The 23349-nt window shown below is 31.9% G+C and overlaps 1 protein-coding gene across 2 annotated transcripts in view; it reads left to right on the top strand.

Moving 5' to 3' along the window:
* Positions 1-22543, top strand: part of LOC126880067 (sorting nexin-7-like) — a 60124-nt gene extending 37581 nt beyond the window's left edge. The window contains exons 5-6 of one of the 2 annotated variants that reach the window (XM_050643726.1): positions 268-545; positions 11896-22543. In XM_050643726.1, the coding sequence (XP_050499683.1) occupies positions 268-545; positions 11896-11908 (291 nt within the window). In that variant the 3' untranslated portion in view covers positions 11909-22543. Of the gene's footprint in view, positions 1-267; positions 1353-11895 lie in introns of those variants that run through there. The other variant, XM_050643725.1, reaches the window with a different exon arrangement.
* Positions 22544-23349: the final 806 nt, after the last annotated feature.

Here is a 23349-nt window from a genome sequence, read left to right as displayed (position 1 = left end):
AATGAAAACATATTTTTAACGTATTTTAACGTCATTACTCTTACGTATTTAAAATCACATACAGAAGACGTTTATACGACGTAATGTTCAAACACGTGTATATATTCAACCAAAAGCTGACGTTATTGACGTCACTTGGTTGCCTGGGTCCTTGGGCTATTTCCTACCTTCTTGAAAATTTCAAGTAAATCCATGCTGGACGAAAAAATTGCGAGCCAAAATGCTTCATTTTCTGGCCTAATATTGTAATATTAATTATTGTTTCAGCTGGTGGCCATTTCCCAAAATCCGTCCCAATCAGCAGCAGGTTTCTCTCTCTGGAAGCAATCAAGTTGCGACGATAAACTAGAAAAATTAGGTTCATACATTCCTCAGCTGATTAAGAAAGTCGAATCGAATCAGGATAACCTCGAGTGCGCCAACGAGTCGTTGCGGAGCGACCTTCAGCGATGGCATTCCGAAAAGCAACAGTGCTTGAAGAAGATATTACTAGACTTCGTTAATAAACAAATCAACTACTACCAAGCCACCGTCAACTCTTGGGAGTACGTTACCAGCGAGATTAACAAGCAAAATCAATCTTTGCGAAACAACTCGAAATAATAGTCATCTGAAAGCCTTAACAGATTCGTGTTTTATTTAAGTCGATGATATTCGAATCACGAAAGTTTTTTGCTGGTTACATGGAGCTATTTTTTTAAACTATTATCATATATTGTAATAGAGAGCGTTTCACGTTAAAAACGTAACATTGCATAGATAGGGCTACGTACTTCTTATGAACGATAGAAGCGCGCCGATCTCGCTTCTGTCGTATCGAGAATGAATCGTATATCGGTAAACTAGTAGCAACACGTGCCTGAGAGTTTTGGCAACACTGATCTGCATAAGCACACGTTCCGTCCTTAACGTGGAATAAAGTATAGCTGGTGCCAGCGTTACTGGTGCCTGATACTCTGGGTAGATTATCGGAGAATAGGCCATTTTTGGGAAAAGTTATTTACCAGCAATTTTATTGCTGGAATCGAATCTAATGATTGTATATTATTAATAATATAGGTATGCAAAGTCCGCAGATAGTGTGCTACTTTTTTTATAAACAAAATGGCGCCCGAAAATCGTGTTTTTTTCAATTTATGATCTATAACTTCAAAGATTTTAACTTTACACCAAAAACACCCTAATAAAAATTCACCGTAATTAAATTCTGCGTAGAGACGTGTTTTTCCCGATTTACTTCGACGAAAATTTTCCCCGGAAAATGTGGGTTTTTCCAACAAAATCTTTAATTTTCAACTAAAAGTTTAGATAAGTAATTGTTTATCAATAATTAAATAACTTGGTAATATAAAGGCTCTTTTCGTATAGATTATAATTCCAGAAGCCGATGGAAATTGAATGAACAGTTTAGCAACAATTGAATTGTTAATTAAAAATTTATGGCCGCTATAATAACCAGAATAATTATGATACATAAGAATAACTATGATTTTTGTATAAAAAGACACTGTACCTATCTAATGTACTTTACAGAATTAAAATTGGACTATTTAAGCGGCCTCAGGAATATTTTAAAATTATAAACAATTTTTTGGCTTATAAACAAATAGAATATCTCGGAAAATATTAAATTAAATCATGAAAACGGTATTGGAAAAAAAGCGGCAGGACGCTTCTTTTAAAATAAAAAAACGTTTAATTGTGATGAGTGGTTCCTGAGATACAACCGGTCAAAGTTGACCGGCATTTATAGACCAGTAAGGATCTGCGAAAAAACGTCTATTTTTGGATGTGAGAGGTGGCATTCGGATTTAAAGAATAACAATTATTCTTTAAATTTGACTGATTATTTTTCTTTAAATTTGATTTTATAAAAAGTTAATAAACCTTAACATTCAGTGTGCTCGAGAAAAATCCAAATGGACTATTGCCGTTCTTCCCCTGTACCCTTCATATACACTCACCGGCACAAAAAACCGCCACCCCAAAAAATAGGTCATTTTTAATGTCTTGTATTTCCTAAACCTGATGTCCGATTTAAGTAATTTTTTTAATATGTTATAGCCTTATTCTTTAACAATATCGCTGTAATAATATTGTTGCTAGACAGGTACATTGTCATTGTATACAGGGTGTACGAAACAAACTGTTTTTTTCTCAAACTTTGGAACACCTTGTGGAATGTTCTAGCTTTTATAAAATACTGAAATTAAAACCCAACTATAGCTTCAGATTTTCTTAACATTCTGTTTTTTGATTAATTCGCTTATGTTGGATAATAAAAAAGTTAGGCATTTTAACAACTACCCCTGTTTTTCGTCAATATAGGGTGTTTTTAAATAAGTACGGCAAACTTTAAGGGGTAATTCTGGATGATAAAATAATGACAGTTTGCTTTATAAACGTATGCCCGCAAATGCTTTGTTTCCGAGATAGGGGGTGTTGAAATTGTTCTTACAAACTGACGATTTATTTATTGCTCTAAAACGATTTGTGATATGCCAATGAAATTTGGTAGATTTTAAGAGGTAGTTATTGCGCATTTTTTGGCATACAATTAAGAATTTTATATTCACCATTGACGTGCATACGGGATATATCTAAAATGTTTATACCCGTATGCACGCCAATGGTGAATATACAATTCTTAATTGTATGCCAAAAAATGCGCAATAACTACCTCTTAAAATCTACCAAATTTCATTTGCATATCACAAACCGTTTTAGAGCAATAAATAAATCATCAGTTTGTAAGAACAATTTTAACACCTCCTATCTCGGAAACGAAGCATTTACGGGCATACGTTTATAAAGCAAACTGTCATTATTTTATCATGCAGAATTACCCCTTAAAGTTTTCCGTACTTATTTAAAAAGACCCTGTATTGACGAAAAACAGGGGTAGTTGTTAAAAGTGCCTAACTTTTTTATTCTCCAACATAAGCGAGTGAAACAAAAAACATAATGTTAAGAAAACCTGAGGTTATAGTTGGGTTTTAATTTCAGTATTTTATAAAAGCTAGAACATTCCACAGAGTGTTCCAAAGTTTGAGAAAAACACACAGTTTGATTCGTACACCCTGTATACAATGACAGTGTACCTGTCTAGTAGGGTGGGCCGAAAAAGGGAAGAAAAATTTTTTTTTGGAAAATGAAGTTGGTATAGTAAAAAAAAGTTGCAAAATGGGCAGACAATCAAACAGTTTTTTTTTATTTTAATTAAAAAAAATTTAGCCCCGCCCCAAGGGGTCAAAAAAAATTTTTTTCTGAATTTTTTTTTTTTTGATTTGGTATAGCATAAAACTAAAAGATATAAGCCCATTTATGATGAGAAAAAAATTTGGTCAAATTATTTTAATATTTAACCGCGCCCCTGGCGTTTTGAAAAATGCACTTGAATAAAAAATTCGAAATATGCAGCTCTTCGCTTGAAAAAATGATGATTTATTTAAATTTTGCAATAACATTCTATTTTTATCATCATTTATTCAACCCACAACTCACCACGGGGAGGTGGCTGCATGTCGAGTTGCACCCGCCTCCCTCCCTTAAATTTTATGTTGTAAATCTAAATTTAATAATATGTAGTAAAGTAAAAGTTAATTATTTGATGTTCTTACCTTTTTAGCTGTAACATATTGTGACTTATTCTCGAATGTAGGTAAGTTCTGTCTTGCCTCTAGTCTAACTCTTATAAATCCGTCCCTAGCCGAGTGACCACAAACTTTGCTAGATGCCTCTGTTACAATCTTTATACATCGCTCAACGGCTTGAGTGTGACTTGGTAATTTGCTTATATTTAAAAACGACCTATTTTTAATAGCTGCTAGCAGTTCTTCATTTTTAAAACCCATCGTTAGCGGGGGCTCTGTTAAAAAGCATTCATTCCAATTAATTAGCTCACTATAATTCTCGGCATTCCAATTTATGGCAGGGATTTTAAAAACACGAACTTTTTCTGGTTGATCTCTAGTTCTAGCCTTTAATATGCGTCGAAAACCAAGTTCTCTAATATGACTTCTTTCGTCGGCAATCATAGCTGTCAATATATTCTCCGGATGGGCAAAATAAGCGTTAGTTTGAATCACTTTATCTATAATTATTTTCACTTCTTCAGGAAGGTGTCTTGATTTATTTATGGTTTCCCATAAATGTATGGAGCCATATTCAATTGAAGGACGCGATTTTATGTTAAACCACATAGGTGCGTAAACTTTCGTAATAAACTCAACTAAAAGAAGAAAATTCTGGGAAGGATTAGTTGTGGCTACATACAAGCGCAGTAGTCGATTGGCTGTGGTTAACCACCGCGCATGATTGATTTTTCCAGGATCTCTTTTAGATAAAGCTTCAGAACAAAAACCATTTTTAATTGCACAACAAATCTGATATAGATATCTCTGATCTGTGCTTAAACTATTTTTGTCAACTTCAGGTAATACGATATCAATTGACTCAAACTTTTGGATGGGTTTGGTTTCGCATGATGCCAGCAATAAACCAATTGGTCCCGAAAACGAGTTTGGTCCTTTCGTTTGTCCATCAAAGTGTTGGAGCAAGTGACGTAGGGGTAACTCATTTGCATGTAGCAAACAAACAACCCATTGAAGTGGCTTTCCAATTTGAACCTCAATTGTTCTAATTACACCGCCCTTCCAGCCAGTGTTGACGTTCGTGCCATCGCAGCCTATTGCTTTAAGGTTTCTTGGGTTAACGAAATTTTCCTTCATATAAGATAAAATATTTTTCGCTATGTTGGCAGCGTTTGCTGGTGGATTTATTGATAGGTGACCAAAATATTTGCTTCCCGGCTCCTCTAATAAGGCTACATGTTCCTCTTGTTCAATGTTACGGCGGCCTTCAACTAGCTTCATTGTTTGATCTTTTCTACCATCAAAGTAAATAGCTTCAATGTTTTTTCTTTGTTTGGTAGCATTTTCTTGTAAGTGTTTTCTTCTTTTTTGTAATTCTCGACGAACCTTATTTTTATCCACTACATTAATTAGATTATCTGACGTGACAAGTCCAAAATCTTCCAATGTAGCTGTTGCAATTTTGGCTACTGTTCGATTTGATGCACCAGTCATATCGGCAATCTGAGCAACATTTGGTAATGCAACTCTGAGTTGGTTGGATGTTTTCGTTAGTGAATTTTTCTCCTGTGGCTCTTCTAGAGAATATGACCACTTAAAGTCTTCATCTTTGGTAAAGTCTTCTTCGCTGGAGGAAATTTCACTTTCGGGTTCGCCTCTACATGAGTTGGTATCAATCTTTTGACTACTTGTCGAAGGTATTGAAAGTTTAAGAAGCCTTTCTTCCCTTTTTTTATTTTTTTCAGTATTTAACTTATCTACTCCAGCAATTCGCATCATTCCTCTGATCCTTTAAAAACCCTTGTTCTAACAAAGGCACTTTATAGAGTTTTTCACATTTACAAGATTTAAAATCACTGCATTTACATGAAGAAATGTCAAATAATTTTTTAGAGTCCAGTTTGAAATTTTGCACTTTTTGTAAAAAAGATGGCGATTTTCGTGTTTTTAGGGGTTTTCTTAGGTTGCGATATTTCTTATGATATGCTATTATCATGGCTATGACGCGTTTGGAACCAACTGTTGGAAGTGAAGCAAGTTTCCATATAGCTTCTATTTTATTGGCAACCAGTTTCGCAACTTCCCACTCAGGCGGCTGCTTGCTCGAATTTCCCTTGATCTGTTCCCTTGTAAATAAATAACATCGAAACACATCCTCTTTGGTCGGCAAACAATTTTTACATTCTAAGTCGGAAGAAAAGCCAAATATTGGGCAAATGTCTGTTTTCCTAGTTTTAACTTTATCCATGTTTATGTTATGTGTCCAAATTGCACTATAACACGACCAATGTTTTTTTGCACGGATATTTTATGTAATTTATCACTTATCACTAACTGATTGAATAAACAAAGGCAGTCCTGGATACGATGACACAACACGGCGTAACGTTCTCAGTTCTCGCGGTAAAAAAATGCCTTTAATGAACAATACCATGTTCTAACAACAGTTTAAGACAAACTGATGTCTGTTTCGTATGATATTCCTATTTCCGGTCGCCAACTTAGGCGAATTGCACAGGGGCGGTGCGGCTAAATATTCAAAAGTATTAATCAAATTCTTCAAAGCTCCAGGGGCGCGGCTAAATATTAAAAAAATTTAACTAAATTTTTTCCACATTATAAGTGAATTAATATCTTCTAGTTTTTTGCTATACCAAATTAAAAAAATATTATTAAAAAAAAATTTTTTTTCGGCCCCCTGGGGCGCGGCTCTTTTTTGAAAGAAAAAATTAAAAAAAAATAGGTTTAATTGTCGACCCATTTTGCAACTTTTTTCTACTATGCCAACTAAAATTTCCAAAAAAAATTTTTTCGGCCCACCCTACTGTCTAGCAACAATATTATTACAGCGATATTGTTAAAGAATAAGGCTATAACATATTAAAAGAATTACTTAAATCGGACATCAGGTTTAGGAAATACAAGACATTAAACATGACCCATTTTTTGGGGTGGCGGTTTTTTGTGCCGGTGAGTGTATTATTATAATGTTGTTGTTGTTTGTTTGGGTTTATATGACTGCGGACACTAAATCCATTCGCCAATTTTACTATTTTTTATTTTATTAGTCATTTTTTCGTATCTTATCCTAAAACTAATACTAATATAATAAACAATTCTACTAATAAATAATTATTTTTGTATTTTTTTTTTAATATTTTTATATATATATATATATATATATATATATATATATATATATATATATATATATATATATATATATATATATATATATATATATTTTTATTAATTTTTTTCCAAATGATGTTCTCAGAGTTCCACAGCAAAAACTGCAACATTCTTCTTTAGCCCTCTACTTCATTCGAAAGCTATTTTACTATGGACTGTCCAAGTTCGTCATTCATTTTTATCTACATATTTTTTTTATATTTTTTAATTATTATATTTTTTTTTTCTATTTTTTTTATATATCTTTTTTATATTTTTTCTTTCTTTTTTTTTATTATTTTTTTTTATTTTTTTATTTTTATTTTATTATTTTTTTTATATTTCTTTTCTTTTTTTTTTTTCTTTTCTTTTCTTTTCTTTTTCTTTTAACATATAACAATTTACAAGAAATACTTACTCTATATTTTACAATTACAATTTAAGCTTAATATCTAAAATATGTTTATACAATAGTCGGTATACCAACTCATTATTTTCTAATGTTAATAAATAATTTAAATTAATGGGATGGTGGACATCAGTCAAAGAATACAGTGAATTTAAAAACATATTAACTTTATTAGAGATAAGAGAACAGGTCAAAATTTTGTGTTGTAGATTGCCCAACTGTCCACAAATACATTGTGGACTATCAGCTATATTAATTTTAAATAAATATGATGGAGTAAGACAGTGGTCAAATCTCATTCTGCATATGGTTCTTATCATATCTTTTGTCGACTCCATTTTAGAAAACCAAGGTTTATCCGTTATATAGTTTCTGATTGATCTGTAGCGGTTTCCTGTATTTACGTTTTCATCAATATACCTTTCTTTCCATTCTTTCTTAATCTCTTTGAATAAATTTGATTCAATATCTTTTGGCGTACAAAGATAATGGGTTAATACTCCTTGTGTCACCGCGTTTTTAGCCAATTCATCTACCATTTCATTTCCAGTTATTCCACAGTGGCTTTTAACCCATGCCAACTTAACAGACTTTCCTTGTTGCTGAAGTTCTTTAATTTTATTTATGATATATAATTCAATGTAGTTCACTTTTGATTTAGGATTTATAGCACTAATTTTACTAAGAGAACTTTTACTGTCACTAAAAATTATAAACTTTGAATGATTTATATTAGATAAATATTTTAGTGCTTCCATTATCGCTATTAATTCAGCTGTGTATATACTCATAATAGAATTTAGTTTAAACATTTTACTAATTTTATTACTGCTATCCCAATAGGCACATCCCACACCTTCAATATTTTTTTATGCATCTGTATAGCATACAATAATCTTTGAACATTTGTGAACTGTCGGAGATAAACACTAATTTTCTTAAAGATATAGGCAACTTGCTATAGTCCCTTAAAAAGTATACCTGAACTTGTTCCATACTATTAAAGTCAATATTATAATTTGGGTTTATGTCATATTTATAAAGTTGTTTATCATATATTGTCATTTTTGAATATAAATCTACCATATTTAGAGTTTTCTTTTTTATCCAATATTTTTCTGTCAAGTCTGCTAAAAACAGTTGATGTATTTTGGAAATTAAACTTGCCTTTTTTTCATACAATCTAACTAAAAGGTTGATGCCAAGTTTTTTTCGTCTTATATCCATCGGCATTTCACAGCATTCAACTTGTAGATTATTTATCGGTGTACTTCTTAGGGCTCCTATACACAATCTAAGGGATTTATTAATGATTTTGTCTATTTTATTTAAATGACACTGTGATGCGTCACTGTATAATATTGATCCGTAGTCGAATATAGCTCTTATATTATTTTTAAATAACAACAAAGAAATATTTGGATCTGCTCCCCAACGTAAGTGTGATACGAATCGAAGAAGGTTTATTCCTTTTTCTGTTTTTTTAACTATATGGTCTATATGTTCTTTCCAGAGAAGCTGTCTATCCAGAGTAATACCCAAATATTTTACATAACTTTGTACAGGATAGGATATATTGTTTATTAAGATGTGATTGGGTATTTCTTTTCGTTTTCTTGTAAAAATACATAATTTGGTTTTGGAATCAGATATATTTAGTCCATGTAATTCACTCCATATTTTAATATGTTTGTCTCCTTCTTCAATGGATTTGACTGCATTTTCTATTTTAATGTTTTCTTGATAAATAACTATATCATCTGCAAATTGTAAAATTTTTGTTGAGTTTAAATTTTTTTCTATATCAGAAGTGTAAATTAAATATAACAAAGGGCTTAATATTCCTCCTTGAGGTAAACCACCCATCGCTAGTCTTGGACCAAATGTGTTATTATTTACCGATATATAAATTTTTCTACAGTCATACAATTTTATTATTTTTTGACAGAAGCATTCTGGCAGACCTATTTGTATCATTTTGTTATATAGTATATTTAAATTAACGTTGTCGTATGCTGCTTCAACATCTAATAAAAGAGCGATTACTGAAGAATTTTTCGTAAACGCTAAATTTATATCTGTTACCAAATGACTCACAGCTTCCACAGTAGAATGATTTTTTCGAAATCCAAATTGTGTTTGTGATAATTTATTGTTTTTTTCTAGCCAACTTTCGAGCCTAAGTTTTATCATTCTTTCCAGTGTTTTTGTTATGCAGGAGCTCAATGAAATACCTCTATAAGATTCTGCTGAATCAGGATTCCGATTTGTTTTGAGAATAGGAATCACCCGGTACTCTCTCCAGTTATCTGGAATATCTTCTGATAACCATATTTGATTAAAAAAATTTAATAGTGTTTCTTTCCCTTTTTGATGTAAATTGGCCAACATAATATAATGTACATTATCTATACCTGGAGAAGTATTTTTCTTATTCTCAAGGCTTATTTCTAATTCACAGAAACTAAATGGAATTGAAAGTGGATGCATAGAGTTTTTTCTTTCCATTACATTAATTTTTGAAAATATATTATCTGGACATAATTTTCTTAAAAACTCCTCAACCCATTCTCCTTCAGTCACTGGATTTACTTGTGGTTTAAAAATGTTTTGTAATCGTTTGGCTTGATTCCACATATCTTTAATTGGTGTATTTTTGTTTAAAGTTTTACAAAAATTTCTCCATGCATTACGCTTACTCTCTAATACAACTTTTTTGGTTTTCGCTACACATTTATTATAATTTATATAATTTTGTATATTAGACTGTAGTTTAAACTTGCGTAAAGCTAGTTTTTGTTCTTCTATTACCTTTTTACAATTGTCATTCCACCAAGTTTTTCTAAATCGTGGATTAGTCCCTGTTCTCTTCTCCGGTATACATATCTTACAATATTCGTTTAATTTATTTAAAAATTGTTGGTAATTTAAATTATTATCTATTTCCATGAAATTATCAGTGATAGAAGAGAAAAGAGACCAATCCGCTTTATTTATGTTCCATTGGAATTTTGTATTTACACATTCCGCTTTATTAACATTAATATTTGACTTAATAATAATAGCAAAATGATTTGATCCTAATGTCTCGTCCACAACATCCCAATCGAAAAAATGACTAATATTTGCTGAGCATATTGTAAGATCTATTGCAGATTTATTATTGCTATTCGGTCTACGCATCAAAGTTTCTTTACCATTATTTAAAATTACAAGATTACAGTCCTCAATAGCTTCTAACAGATTTTTTCCTATAGTATCTACAGTACTACAACCCCAAACATAATTGTGGCTATTAAAATCACCACCAATTATAAAAGGCTTCTCTAGACTATTAAAAAACTTTTTCCATTCATTTAGAGTGATTTTAAGATTTGGTTTTACGTATATTGAATAAATGTTTAACTTTTTTCCGGATTGAATTTTAATTGATATGCTATTGCACATTATGTCATTAATTTGGTGAAAAGTAGGACTGTTGTAAAATTTTATTAATTTTTTCAAAAGGATGGCTACTCCACCATATCCATCATCTCTATCATTCCTAAAGACATTATAACCAGTAAAGTTAATAAAATTACTTTTTTTTAACCAAGTTTCTGATATTAATCCTATATCTATTTTATTGTCATACAAGAATTTTTCTAAATAACCCTTATTTGTTTTAATTGATCTCGCATTCCATTGAAGAAATGAAACGTTAGCCATCACGAGGTAATAATAATTGTGAAATATTATTTTTTAATAATTCCAACGTTTTTTGATCTAAATTGTGATTAATTTGATTTAATGTTGCTGAAATAAAGTTTACTATTATTTCTCCTATATTATTTTGATTATCGTTTTGTGTTTGTGTTGTGTTAGAATAAATGGGATTATTAAAATTATAACAAGGCTGACTTTGTACTCTTGGTGTTTGCAAAATTTTTCTGCGTGCTTCCATTGTTTCTTTATCTACACTACTAGAATCAATACTACTTGATCTTTTTCGTTTAGATATTGTATATTTATTTGAAGTATTTTCTTGGTCTTTACTTACTGTTGAATAACATTTTTTATATTTATTATTAGCTTCATAATATGTTATATTTTCATTATTCATAATTTTTTTAATATATTCCTGTTTTTGTCTTTCTGTACAATCTGCTCCCTTGTCAGTAGCGCTGTGTTTTCCTTTGCACAATACACAAAGTAAATTATTCGGATTGGAACAATTAGATTTGTTGTGTTCTTCGCCACATCTTTCACACCTATCTTTTCCTCTACATTGGGCACTTATATGCCCAAATCTCAAACACTTTAAACATTGGATTATTCTGGGTGTATAATTTTCCACCTCGTATATCATTTTTTCTATTATTACATTTTTTGGTATAGACTGACCTTTAAAAGTGACAATTACGGTTCCTGTTTTTACATAATTAGTATTACCATTATCTTGAATCACTTTCCACATAATTCTTTTTACATGTAATACTTCGAATTTAATTCCAAATCTAGGTTTAATTAATGATACTAAATCATTATCTTCTATCTCTTTATCTACCAATTTTATAACACCTTTCTTTTGAGTAAAAAACGTTGGAATATATGCCTCATACTCTTTGCTTTTAAGAATTTGAGAATCAATTAATTTATTAGCACTAGCAAAATTATTTAGTTCTACCTTGATTTTATTTCTACCAACTACTGTAATTTGTGTGATATTATTTTCAATTTCAGGTACTGCACTTAAAATCAAACGGGCCGTGCCGATCCTGTGTAATCGACCAATGTTACCGTTTTTATTTTCTATGTGTACTATATAAGGTGCATTATCTCCAAATTGATATCTATGTTTTAATCTTAAATTTATTACTTTATTTAAATTTTGCTTACCTGACTTATCTGTTTGATTTAAATTGGTCAAAGTTTCATCGTTATTGCAAATAAATTTGTTACTTACCTCAATAGTACTACTTGTTTGGTTTTGTTTGTTTGTTACCTTATTATTTACTCTATTGTTATTTTTATTTAATTCCTCATATTCCATCATCCCATCTCCTTCCATTTCTACATAAAATTTACCTTTATCTGGAGGTTCGGGTGGTATACCTTCCATATTATTTGTTTTCTGAAATTTAACTTCTAGGCGCTAAATTTCACACTTTCTTACAGATCACTGGTTTAGTACTTCTTTATACTACTCGTAATACTCAAAAAGTTAAGAAAAAACCTTAAAAATTAATAATTTTTAGGAGAACTTCTAAATAAACTGCCTTTCCATTATTATAATGAAAACTATCGATATTACGAGTGAAAGTTGCCAAAAATAGCAAATTCCAATCAAAAATTAAGTTGGAGAAAATGTAATCCCAAAATTCAAAATCGGTATACTTTAAAAAAATGCATTTTCTGGGCTTCCCATGGAGCAATTTTCTTCATTCTTTTTTTGTTCCCAAGTAACTCGAGTAGAGCCATCTCACTAACGCATTATTAAATGTCAAACTTGCTTTTGTTTTGTTATAATAAATTAATGTATTATAACAAAAAAATTTAATTTGTTTAAATAGAGATTGTTTAAATAATTATACAGGTTTCAAATGAGAATATTTGTGTTTTTAAAGTTAAAAGGTACACTTGTATAAGTTTATCTAATAAAGTCTACAACTGGAAAAAATATGTAGTTTTCTTGTAAATAAATTAATCTATTATAACAAAACAAAAGTTAGTTACATGGCTCTACTCGAGTTGCTTGGGAACAAAAAAATAATGAAAATTGCTCCATGGGAAACGCAGAAAATGCATTTTTTTTAACGTATACCAATTTTAAACTTTGAGATTACATTTTCTCCAACCTAATTTTTGATTGGAATTTTGCTATTTTTGGCAATTTTCACTCATATCGATAGTTTTTATCATAATAATATATTTTATGAGTATTTTAAAAATATGAAAGTTGGTGTGGCGAAAGAGGACAAAAATAAAAAGGTAATGGTTTGAAAATTATGATCCTATTATTTACATGTTTGCCTTAAATGCCGGTCAACTAAAGGTTCTGTAAAGACAGTGCCGCGTGCCACAAATATCTGTTTCATGAATATATAAAATATCGAAGTATACTCAGTCCGTTAATTCTTTACACGTACGTCATCATTCAATTTATACGAATTAAATCAGAATGTCAAGTCAAGTGTATGTCGTGGGTGTAAGAATTAGAAAATGGTTAATACTTCGGTGAACGTTTTAATTTTTTTAAGGTGATTGTAAAAAAAATTGTTTGTAACTGGAATTGTTAACACTCTGACCTAAAACTAAAAGCGCGCTAATTTTGTCTAGCTATGAGTATGATCTTACTCTTGCTTGTGCTTGAAAGGGCAGGCAAAATTAAATCACGTACATAATATCAGAGGTCATATTTTCAATGTTTAGGCTTCTTTCTTAAAGAAATGATAAATAGGTAATCTTTCGTAATCCGCGCTATATGACATCGAGCGTATCATGCATTAACATGAAGCTGTTGCCTATGTCAGGAAATTTGGTCAGGATAAGACGAAATTAACATGGAACTTATAAATATGGAGGAAAGGAACTGAAAGAAAAAATACTATCACTATTGAAAAATATATGGAAGGAAGAGAAGATACCGGCGGACTGGGAGATAGGGCAGGTAATAACAATACATAAAAAGGGAAACCAACAAATTTGTGAAAATTATAGAGGAATAACATTACTAAGCACAACGTATAAAATACTGACTTCAATAATAAGAAAAAGATTGTCAAAGATCACGAAGAAGAGAGTGGGACAATACCAATGTGGATTCACACAAGGAAGATCAACAATAGATGCTATACACACGATAAAACAAATAATGGAAAAAGCAAATGAATACAAACTAGAATTAGAAATGCTATTCATCGACTTCAAACAGGCATTTGATTCGATTAAGAGAAAAGAACTAATGATTGCCCTGGAAAAATTAAAAATCCCACACAAACTCAGAAAATTAATAAATATGACAATGAGAACTACCAAAATTAGCATAAAGACGCAAAGAGGCGAGACAGATGAATTCATTATAAATAAAGGAGTGAAACAAGGAGATGCCTTATCCACGACACTGTTCAATCTAGCTTTAGAATATCTATCTATCAATCGGTTTTAAAACGTCTTGCGACGTTGTCCGATGCCTAATTTCCATGACACTCTATCATCCCATTGGCCCTCTCTAAGATCCCTTGCGCTCATCGCCTTCGTTACTCCCTCTCTCCAAGATTTCTTGGGTCTTCCTCTCTTTCTGCGGTTTGGTGGTACCCATTGCATAATTATTTTAGGGAGTCTTGAGTTATCCATCCTCTGGACGTGTCCGTACCATATCAGCTGTTTTCTTTCTATGTCTGTTGTTAGAGAGCCGTCAACCCCCATTCGCTGTCTTATCTCATCATTACGTATTCTCTCTCTGCGTGACACTCCTACTGATCTTCTAAAAGCGTCCATTTCTACTGCCTCCAGTTTTCTTCTGTTGTTTTCGGTTATTCGCCAAGTTTCTGCTCCGTACAATAGACTGCTTTTAATAAGAGATTCGTAGATATTGTGTTTTCTTCTTTTTCCTATTTCATGATTCCACAGTACGCTGTTTAGACAACCTATTGTTTTTCTGGATTGTGTTATTCTTCTCTTTATTTCTTCATTTCTTCGCTTTCGCTTTAGAATATGTACTACGAAATATAAACAAAGGGAACCTAAGAAGAAGAGGTGGACAAATAATCGCCTACGCAGACGACATTGTTATTATTGCAAAGAATAGAAACATAATGAAAGAAATGCTAGAAGAAATAAAAGAGAAAGGGCAGACAATGGGACTCAGATTAAATGAAGAAAAGACAAAAATATTAGGACTAGGGAAAACAGCAATAAAAGGAAAAACCAAAATAGGAAATTCAGAGTTTGAAGATGTAGAAAATTTCAAATACCTGGGAGTGACAATAAGCAAAACGGGTGAAAGAATACCAGAAATAAAAGAAAAAATATTGGCAGCGAATAAAGCATATTTTGCAAATAAAACAGTACTTAAAAGCAAAATACTGACTATTAAAATCAAGATGAGAATGTATAACACCACAATTAGACCAATATTATTATACGCAGCAGAAACAATGACGATGACTAAAAAAGATGAAGAAAACTTAAGAATAGTGGAGAGAAAGATCATGAGAACCATACTGGGACCAATCAGAACAGAGGAAAATGAATATAGAAGCCGACCAAATGCACAGATTAGGAAAGTACTGAAAGAAGATATCGTGACCAAAATAAAGCAATGGAGAGTTAGATGGTTAGGTCACATCTGGCGCGCAGGAGATGAAGCAGAAACATATGCTATGATAGAATGGAATCCAGGAGGAAGAAAGAAAAGAGGAAGACCAAGATCAAAATGGTCAAGAAGTTGAAGAAGACTTAAAAAACGCAGGAGTCAGAATATGGCGGAGAAAAACTAGAGACAGGAAAAAATGGAGAGAACTCGTTAAGAACATAAGCAAAAGGGACTGATCCGCCCAAGAAATAGGATCTAGAAAGCTTTCGCGACTTAGCCCCATATCGGGGTGTACAGTCACTATATATATGTTGCCTATGTAGCCTGCGTAAGGAACAACATGGTCTTGGAGAATATCCGTAATGTAAGGATCCACTGTCAAACCCCCTCGGCGATCACCACCGGGCACGAACACAAGCTCTGTTTTTTCCTTCTAAAGATATACCACCCCAAAACATACACGGACCACCTACATAGTTCACTAATGTATCACTGCAGAACTGGTCAAATGGCTCTCCGGGTCTCTGATAGAAGCGTCGTCTTCTGTCATCGCTTTACAAGCATATTCGACTTTCGTCAGAGAATAAAACTCTGCTCCATTGAGGTCCCAAATGACGTGTTCTCGGGCAAACTGAAGTCGAGTAACTAACTAACCAATAAGTAACGGTGACACCTCAAATATTCCTCAAGGATTGTTGAGGCTCAACTCCTATCTCGTGCTGACTCCGCAAGGCACTCAGGACAATGAACCGATCATCCCTCTCTGTCATTACACGTCGCCGACCCGAACCTGGTCGTCGACTATAGCTACCGGTCTCTTGGTATGAACGGTAAGCCCTTGAGACTGCAGACTGCGTTATAAGGAGGCGACGGGCGACAGTCCTCCGACTATAGCGCTCTCGTAATTATGCAATTGAACGGGCGCCTTTACTGGTGAAGTATCCATTTATAAAATATTCAGTTACTGCACTTCGAAGTGTACACACAGGTCAACATTTGAAAAGCAACTGAGACGACCACTGACAAATTAATGCAGGTCTAAATTGCGTAGAACATATCCGTTACAATGTTTGCTGCATTCACTATGCCATACAGAAGTCGGCAAATTTTACAACAGGTTGCCAATATGCATAAGACAATTATTTTTTGGAAGCTCTATAATAGACAATATTTTTTTGCATTAGTTGTTTTAATTCAAAGAAGACAACATGAAATTACTAAGCATAAACTACAATTCATTGAGTTGCTCACAATTCCCTTGTGTTTTCACTGGTTTGCGAGAATTTTCGTCGGTTTGAGCGGTAAGAGAAACAAGCGTGCGACGTTGCCATGTGTTTTCTTTCGTTACAATGTGCTCTTGAAATTTTTTCAGCGATAATAGTTTAAAAAAGAACCTATGAACCTCGAATTTGTTATTTTAAAATTTATTATCAGTGATATATCATAAATAGCTTTAATATCACATCAGTTACCCATACGAGTATGTTATCTCTTATTATTTATTTATAAATGAACGGGTTAGAAACAAAATCAAGCATTATTATTAATTATGGGTGTCTTATCAAGTAGGTACTTGATATTTTTGAATGAATTAAATTTGTCAAAAATACAAAAAAAAAAGATGAAAGATTATACTACTACTACTAGTAAAATAGTCTATACCCTGTTTTTAAACTAGGAGGAGTAAACTCAACAGAAAGATTCACACTCAATAATGTCACTACAAAAATCACCAGATTCATCTTCTTTTTTGGTTGATTATGTCAGCCTTCGAGAGTAATCCATAAATATATTATACTAATACATTGCGTCACTGTAAAGAGTTTGAAAAACAATTGTTTTTGTTACACAAATGCAGACTAAAAATCTAAAAATTAAAGAAATAACGCAGAGAACACAAAAAATCTATTAATTTTAAATGTCAATAGTGTTAAAATTTCATCAATGTCAATATTGTCAAAATTTCATAATTTAGTGGAGTAAGCTTGCCTGCGGTTGGACCAATTACAAACAAGGATTACGGCGCGATAAATTTGAATTACTCCTCCTAGTTTAAAAACTAGGTATAGAAGTAAAATAATCTAGTTTTTTTATTTAAAAAAATATTGGTAATTTTGCTCTTAACCGCTTTATTTATAAAATAAATTTTATTTAACCTTTAATTTAACAAATAAACTCCTTCTCAGAGGCATCTTTCAGTGCGTCACAAGTGACAGAAAAAAAGATAGGTCCGTGATACATACACATTTATAACATTTATTCCAGTTGTTGATAGATGGCGCTATAATCGGAAAAAATATTTAGGTATTTACCCATTATTTACCTATTACATATCTATACGACTATAATTTAAAGTTCTTCTCAGTCTTTCAGTGTGTTATTAATGACGTAATATATGATTTTAAGAGTTAAGAGAATCATAGCATGACATTTTAGTTAAATCTGACAGTTGTCAGAATCGTAATCGTAATTTGGTATAAAAACAAATCAATTGTGTTTATTTCATTTATAAAAAGGAACCTTCTTTGATTTGTATAGTCTTATAAATTGTACAGATTATAGTCGTATAGATAATACATAAATCATTTTTTGTTCGATTATAGCACCATCTATCAACAATTCGAATAAATGTTATAAAATGACTTTCATCACCGACGTACCTTTTTTCTGTCACTTACAACTTAATGCGTTAGAAAGAAATCGAAAAACTGTGACGCACTGAAAGATGCCTCTGAAAAGGAGCATACTAGATATAACATTTTTCCTATAACTTTCGATACTCTTCACCAATAACATTTTTCGTACAACGTTTAGGTTTTAGGTCTATTATGACATATTTACGTCATTGATGAGGAGGAAACATGTAGTTGTAGGAATAAAAGAATATAATATTATACTTTGCTATATACCGTTTTATGATTCATGAAGATATAAAAAGTATTACTCAGAATATTGTCCATTGTTGAACAATGTATTTCAAAATTATTATGAAAAAATTGAATATATTCGATCTTGATATTAGGTATAACGCTCTGTCTATTGTAACTGTGGTATAGGTTCATATTGTAGATATTAATAATTAAAGATATTAGTTATATTAATTATAAACAAATGAATTTAGAAAAATCTGTACTGTTAAAGTATACTTTACTCACGAATATTAAGTTTTAACTTAGGATTCACTAAAAGTTGTGAAGCACATACAATATCAAGGAGTGCATAATTACATAACATATAAACTATAAACACATTTGAGCGGCTTTACAAAGCGCTGTTAATCTGACTAATTGGCCATTATTTGATGGCAGCAATGATATCTGCAGCAAATCAGAGGACCAATTTATTCTGGTTTCTATACTACGTTCGTTCTTAAGATAAGCTCGAGATCACACCCATCAGTGGGTGTATCCAGTCGTCGGAGTTTTTCATTGGTTAGAAATTAATAAGCTGTGACGACATGACACATCTATCGACAAAACAATAACCTATATAAAATTACTTATCAACACCATCTCTCGTGTGAAAACAGCATTAATCTATTCGATATCCGTTTTGCAAATTTAGTTATTAATATTTTTGCACCTGATATGTTAGCCCTATCTACAGTGCGTAGATAGGGCTACGTATTTCTTATAGACGATAGAAGCGGCCGATGCCACGCCGTCTGATTATAATGAATCGTATATCGGCCAGTCTAGTAGCAACACGTGCCTGAGAGTTTTGGCAACACTGATCTGGTAATATTACCTGTATGCACGCCAATGATGAATATAAAATTCCTAATTGTATGTCAAAGACCTCTCTTAAAACCTACCAAATTTTATTTGCATATCTCAACCGGTTTTTCAATCAAAATCATCCCGTTTTTCAGAAACGAAGCATTTTCGGATATATGTTTATAAAGCAAACGGTCATTATTTTTCCATGCAGAGTTACCCCTTAAAGTTTATCGCACTTATTTAGAAACACCCTTTATTGATGAAGAACATGGCTAGTTGTTAAAGTACCTAACTTTTTTTATTATCCAACATAAGCGAATGAATCAAAAAACAGAATGTTACGAAAACCTGAGGCTATAGTTGGGTTTTAATAATTTCAGTATTTTATAAATACATACTAGAATGTTCCACAAGGTGTGGTAAACTTTGAGAAAAAACACAGTTTGATTGGTACACCCGGTATACAATGACCATTTACCTGTCTATTCTTTTTCTCATAGACATCTTTCAGTGCGTCACAGTTTTTCGATTGCTTTCTAACGTATTAAATTGTATGTGACAGAAAAAAGGCACGTCTGTGATTACAGACATTTATAACATTTATTCTAGTTGTCCACAGATGGCGCTATAATCGAAAAAAAAATTATTTACGAATTATATAATATATCTACGAATATAATCTGTACAATTTATAAGACTATACAAATCAAAGAAAATACCATTTTATAAATGTAATAAACACAATTGATTTGTTTTTATGCCAAATTGCAAATAAAATGTGAGAACTGTCAGATTTAACTAAAATGTCATGTTAGAATAAATGTTATAAATGCATATTATCACGGACTTACCTTTTTTTCTATCATTTGTGACGCACTGAAAAATGCTCATGAAAAGAAGCATAGCAACAATATTATTACAGCGGTATTGTTAAAAAAAGGCTATAACATATTAAAAAAATCACTTAAATCGGTAAACAGGTTTAGGAAATTTGAGACATCAAAAATGACCAATTTTGTGGGTGGCCTGTTTTCTCTGACGCGCAGTGTATTTAAAAATAATTAGTTTGACAAATATTTTTACATACATGTATACATGAAAGATTATTATATTCAACCCTGTTTATTTATATATCTCATTTATGTAAATATACTTTCTAGTATTATTTAAATTCTAGACTAGCCTTAATTTATTATCTATTTGCCTGATAATGTTTTTTATTTAATGAATTTTGTGTTCAAAACATTCCATACTATTACTTTTTATTTTATTAGGTTATTAATTTTATCTATTAGCTAAGTTGTATAGTCAAACTGTTGAACGTATTTCATGGATTAATCATTTTATCATAACTTTTTGCAACCAAGATAAAATATTATTTGCAGTAAAGTACAATTTAAAAATTTTTGCTATATCTTTGCTTTTTGAATTTTTACTCATCCACGGGTTGCGCTGTTAGAATCTTTTTTATCATGTTCGATTCAGGGGCCCGGGCTACATGTCCTGCCCACTGCAGGCGGTTTTGCTTAATTATAGTGGTATGATCGAAGTGAAGATCGGTGAGATATGCGCATTTTATCAATGAAATTCGATATTTTTAAGACATTCCAGAAGCCGCTACAGTTAAAATGTTTTAACAACCCATTAATCATCCAGAATTAGTCGACGGATATTAGTACAGTTAAAATAATTAAGACGATAACTGGACAATAATGATTTTAATGAGTGAAATTTAAAGTTTTTTCTACTTTAATGACAAAAAAGCAAGCTCATTAACAGAACCCAATTAAAAATTATTTTGCACATCATATTTGAAACATTATTTGGTTGAAAAATCTCATTTTTGTTGGCAAAAAAATATATTAATTTGTCTGGACTAAATTACAGTTCTATTTATCTTAAAAGGGATATGTTACTATCAACATTCACACAGTGTTGCCAAACTGAATTTTGTTATTTTGAGTGTAAATTTTCCCAGCGATCTCCGAGGGTACAATAATATCTTTTCCACCAAGCGTATGCTTGTAGATATTCTGCAGTTCAAAATTATATCTACGTCTCCATATTCCGTTCTCACAGACCGCTCCGAATATCTTGCGTAGCACCTTTCTTTCAAAAATCGATAGAGCGGATTCATCTGTTTTAGTTAGCGTCCATGCCTCTGATCCATATGTGAGAACGGGGACTATCAATGTTCTATACAGCCTTACACTTGAGTCCAGGATTCTTTACCCGTGCTTCATTAATACCTGGCGAGATAAAACATATATTTGATAACTCAAATTTTAACCCGCGATAGGAGCAGTAGCTACTTACTGTCACTTGCTGTTGCGTTTAGTAAATTTCAATTTCCGACTTATCAGCGACTTATTTCGTATGCTTTAAATGATGACGCACGGGTAAAGAACCCTGGACTCAACGTATACCAGTTTTTTGAGACAGACGTTTGTTAGCTAAGTACTTTATGATAGATCATGATAACACCCGTTTGCAATTATTATTCTAGACTAGGAGCCGGTATAGGTGAAATTTGCTAATCATTTTAGGCACGATAAGACCCTATAACTTAAATAGTAGAACCTAAAATAAAACGAATGAACATTGTGCCGTCAATTTTTAGTGGCACATGCGTTGACAGTGCCAAAAAGTACCCTCAGTTACTCCCAGAATTCAATTTTTTTATTTTTTAAAGTTCTATGTGATTAAACAATTAGGCTCAGCGTAATTTTATCCCGCCACCCCCTTCCCCTTCTCCCACCATCAAAAAATTCATTTTTCGTTTTTATTTTTTAGGTGGGATGCAATCAATTTTAAAATTTCAAAAAATTCATAGACATAGTTGAGGATTTTCCAAATCATGTCTATTTTTTATAGATCAGTAGGTCGCAGAGCTGGGTAGTATCAGGATACTTCTGTATCCGGATACAATATCCGGATACTTTTTATGTATCCGAAAGCTGTATCCGGATACTTTTTAAATTTTGTATCCGGTATCCGTATCCGTGATCAAATTTTAAAGTATCCGGCATCCGGATACTTTTTTTGATATTCGGATACTTTTAAATATTTATCGCCCGCCGATAATGCACCTAACGTAGACACAACACTGCCATTCCTTCAATCCAGACTTTTCTCTTTTGCAACTATGATTGATACGCCTAAAAGAAAAGCTTTAAGCGATGAACACTTTGAGGTATTGGTACTTACAAAGGCAAATTCAAAGGCACTTCACTTCTGACTTCCTCAGCAATTGGAATACTTTCTGTATTAGTACGTTTTTATTTTAATTTAATGTTTCCTTATAAGTTTATGTTCTAGTTTTATTATTCATAAGCAATAAACAATTTTTTGAGTATTTTCTGATTTCTTTCTCCATCATTTAATATATTTTTATTATTATATATTACATTAAAAATACATGCACATCACATAGTTCTAATACTAATAATTTATGTCCTTCTTAAAAAAAGTATCATTCAAAGTATCCTAGGAAGTATCCGAAAAAAATATCCGGGTACTTGTATCCGAATACATTTTTAAATGAAAGTATTCGTACTTTTTAAAAAGTATCCGGATACATTTTGAGTATCCGTATCCGGTATCCGGATACTTTTTTTCAGTATCTGACCCAACTCTGGTAGGTCGAGTATACATAACCTCAAAAAAATTTTAAAATATTTTTTTTTTTTGAAAAAGCGTGCAACTTTATTTTGGATTTGGCTGGAGGACTATTTTTTTTCTATTTTGTGTATTTTATCAAACACTGTTTTTAATTTTTTTTTTAGATTTTTCCGTAAAGTTAAGAATTACAGATCCCCTTGTCAACTAATTCCCCACTCTGGGGCCTGATTCTAATTCATTTCGATGTCGCAATTTAATTGCGACTCCGTCATGACAGATGTAATTTATAGCGATTCTTATTCATTTCGATATTAGTTCCAACTGGGGATATTAACGTTATCATTTTGACACTGCTCAGAATTTGGCTTGGTCCTCCTGAGTATTGGATGTGTTGGCTATGCAACCACCGCAACCTTTGTTGATAGTCTGGGCAAATTATCGAAAAAATGTCATTTTGGGAAAAGTTATTTACCAGCTATTTTTTTGCTAAAATCCCCTAAAATATAGCAAGTCCGCAGAAAGTGTGTTATTTTATTTATA

The sequence above is a fragment of the Diabrotica virgifera genome, chromosome 2, assembly GCF_917563875.1.
Source record: "Diabrotica virgifera virgifera chromosome 2, PGI_DIABVI_V3a".
Classification (NCBI taxonomy): Eukaryota; Metazoa; Arthropoda; class Insecta; order Coleoptera; family Chrysomelidae; genus Diabrotica; species Diabrotica virgifera.
The sequence above is the reverse complement of the archived record's forward strand: the minus strand, read 5'-3'. Positions and strand labels throughout refer to the sequence as shown.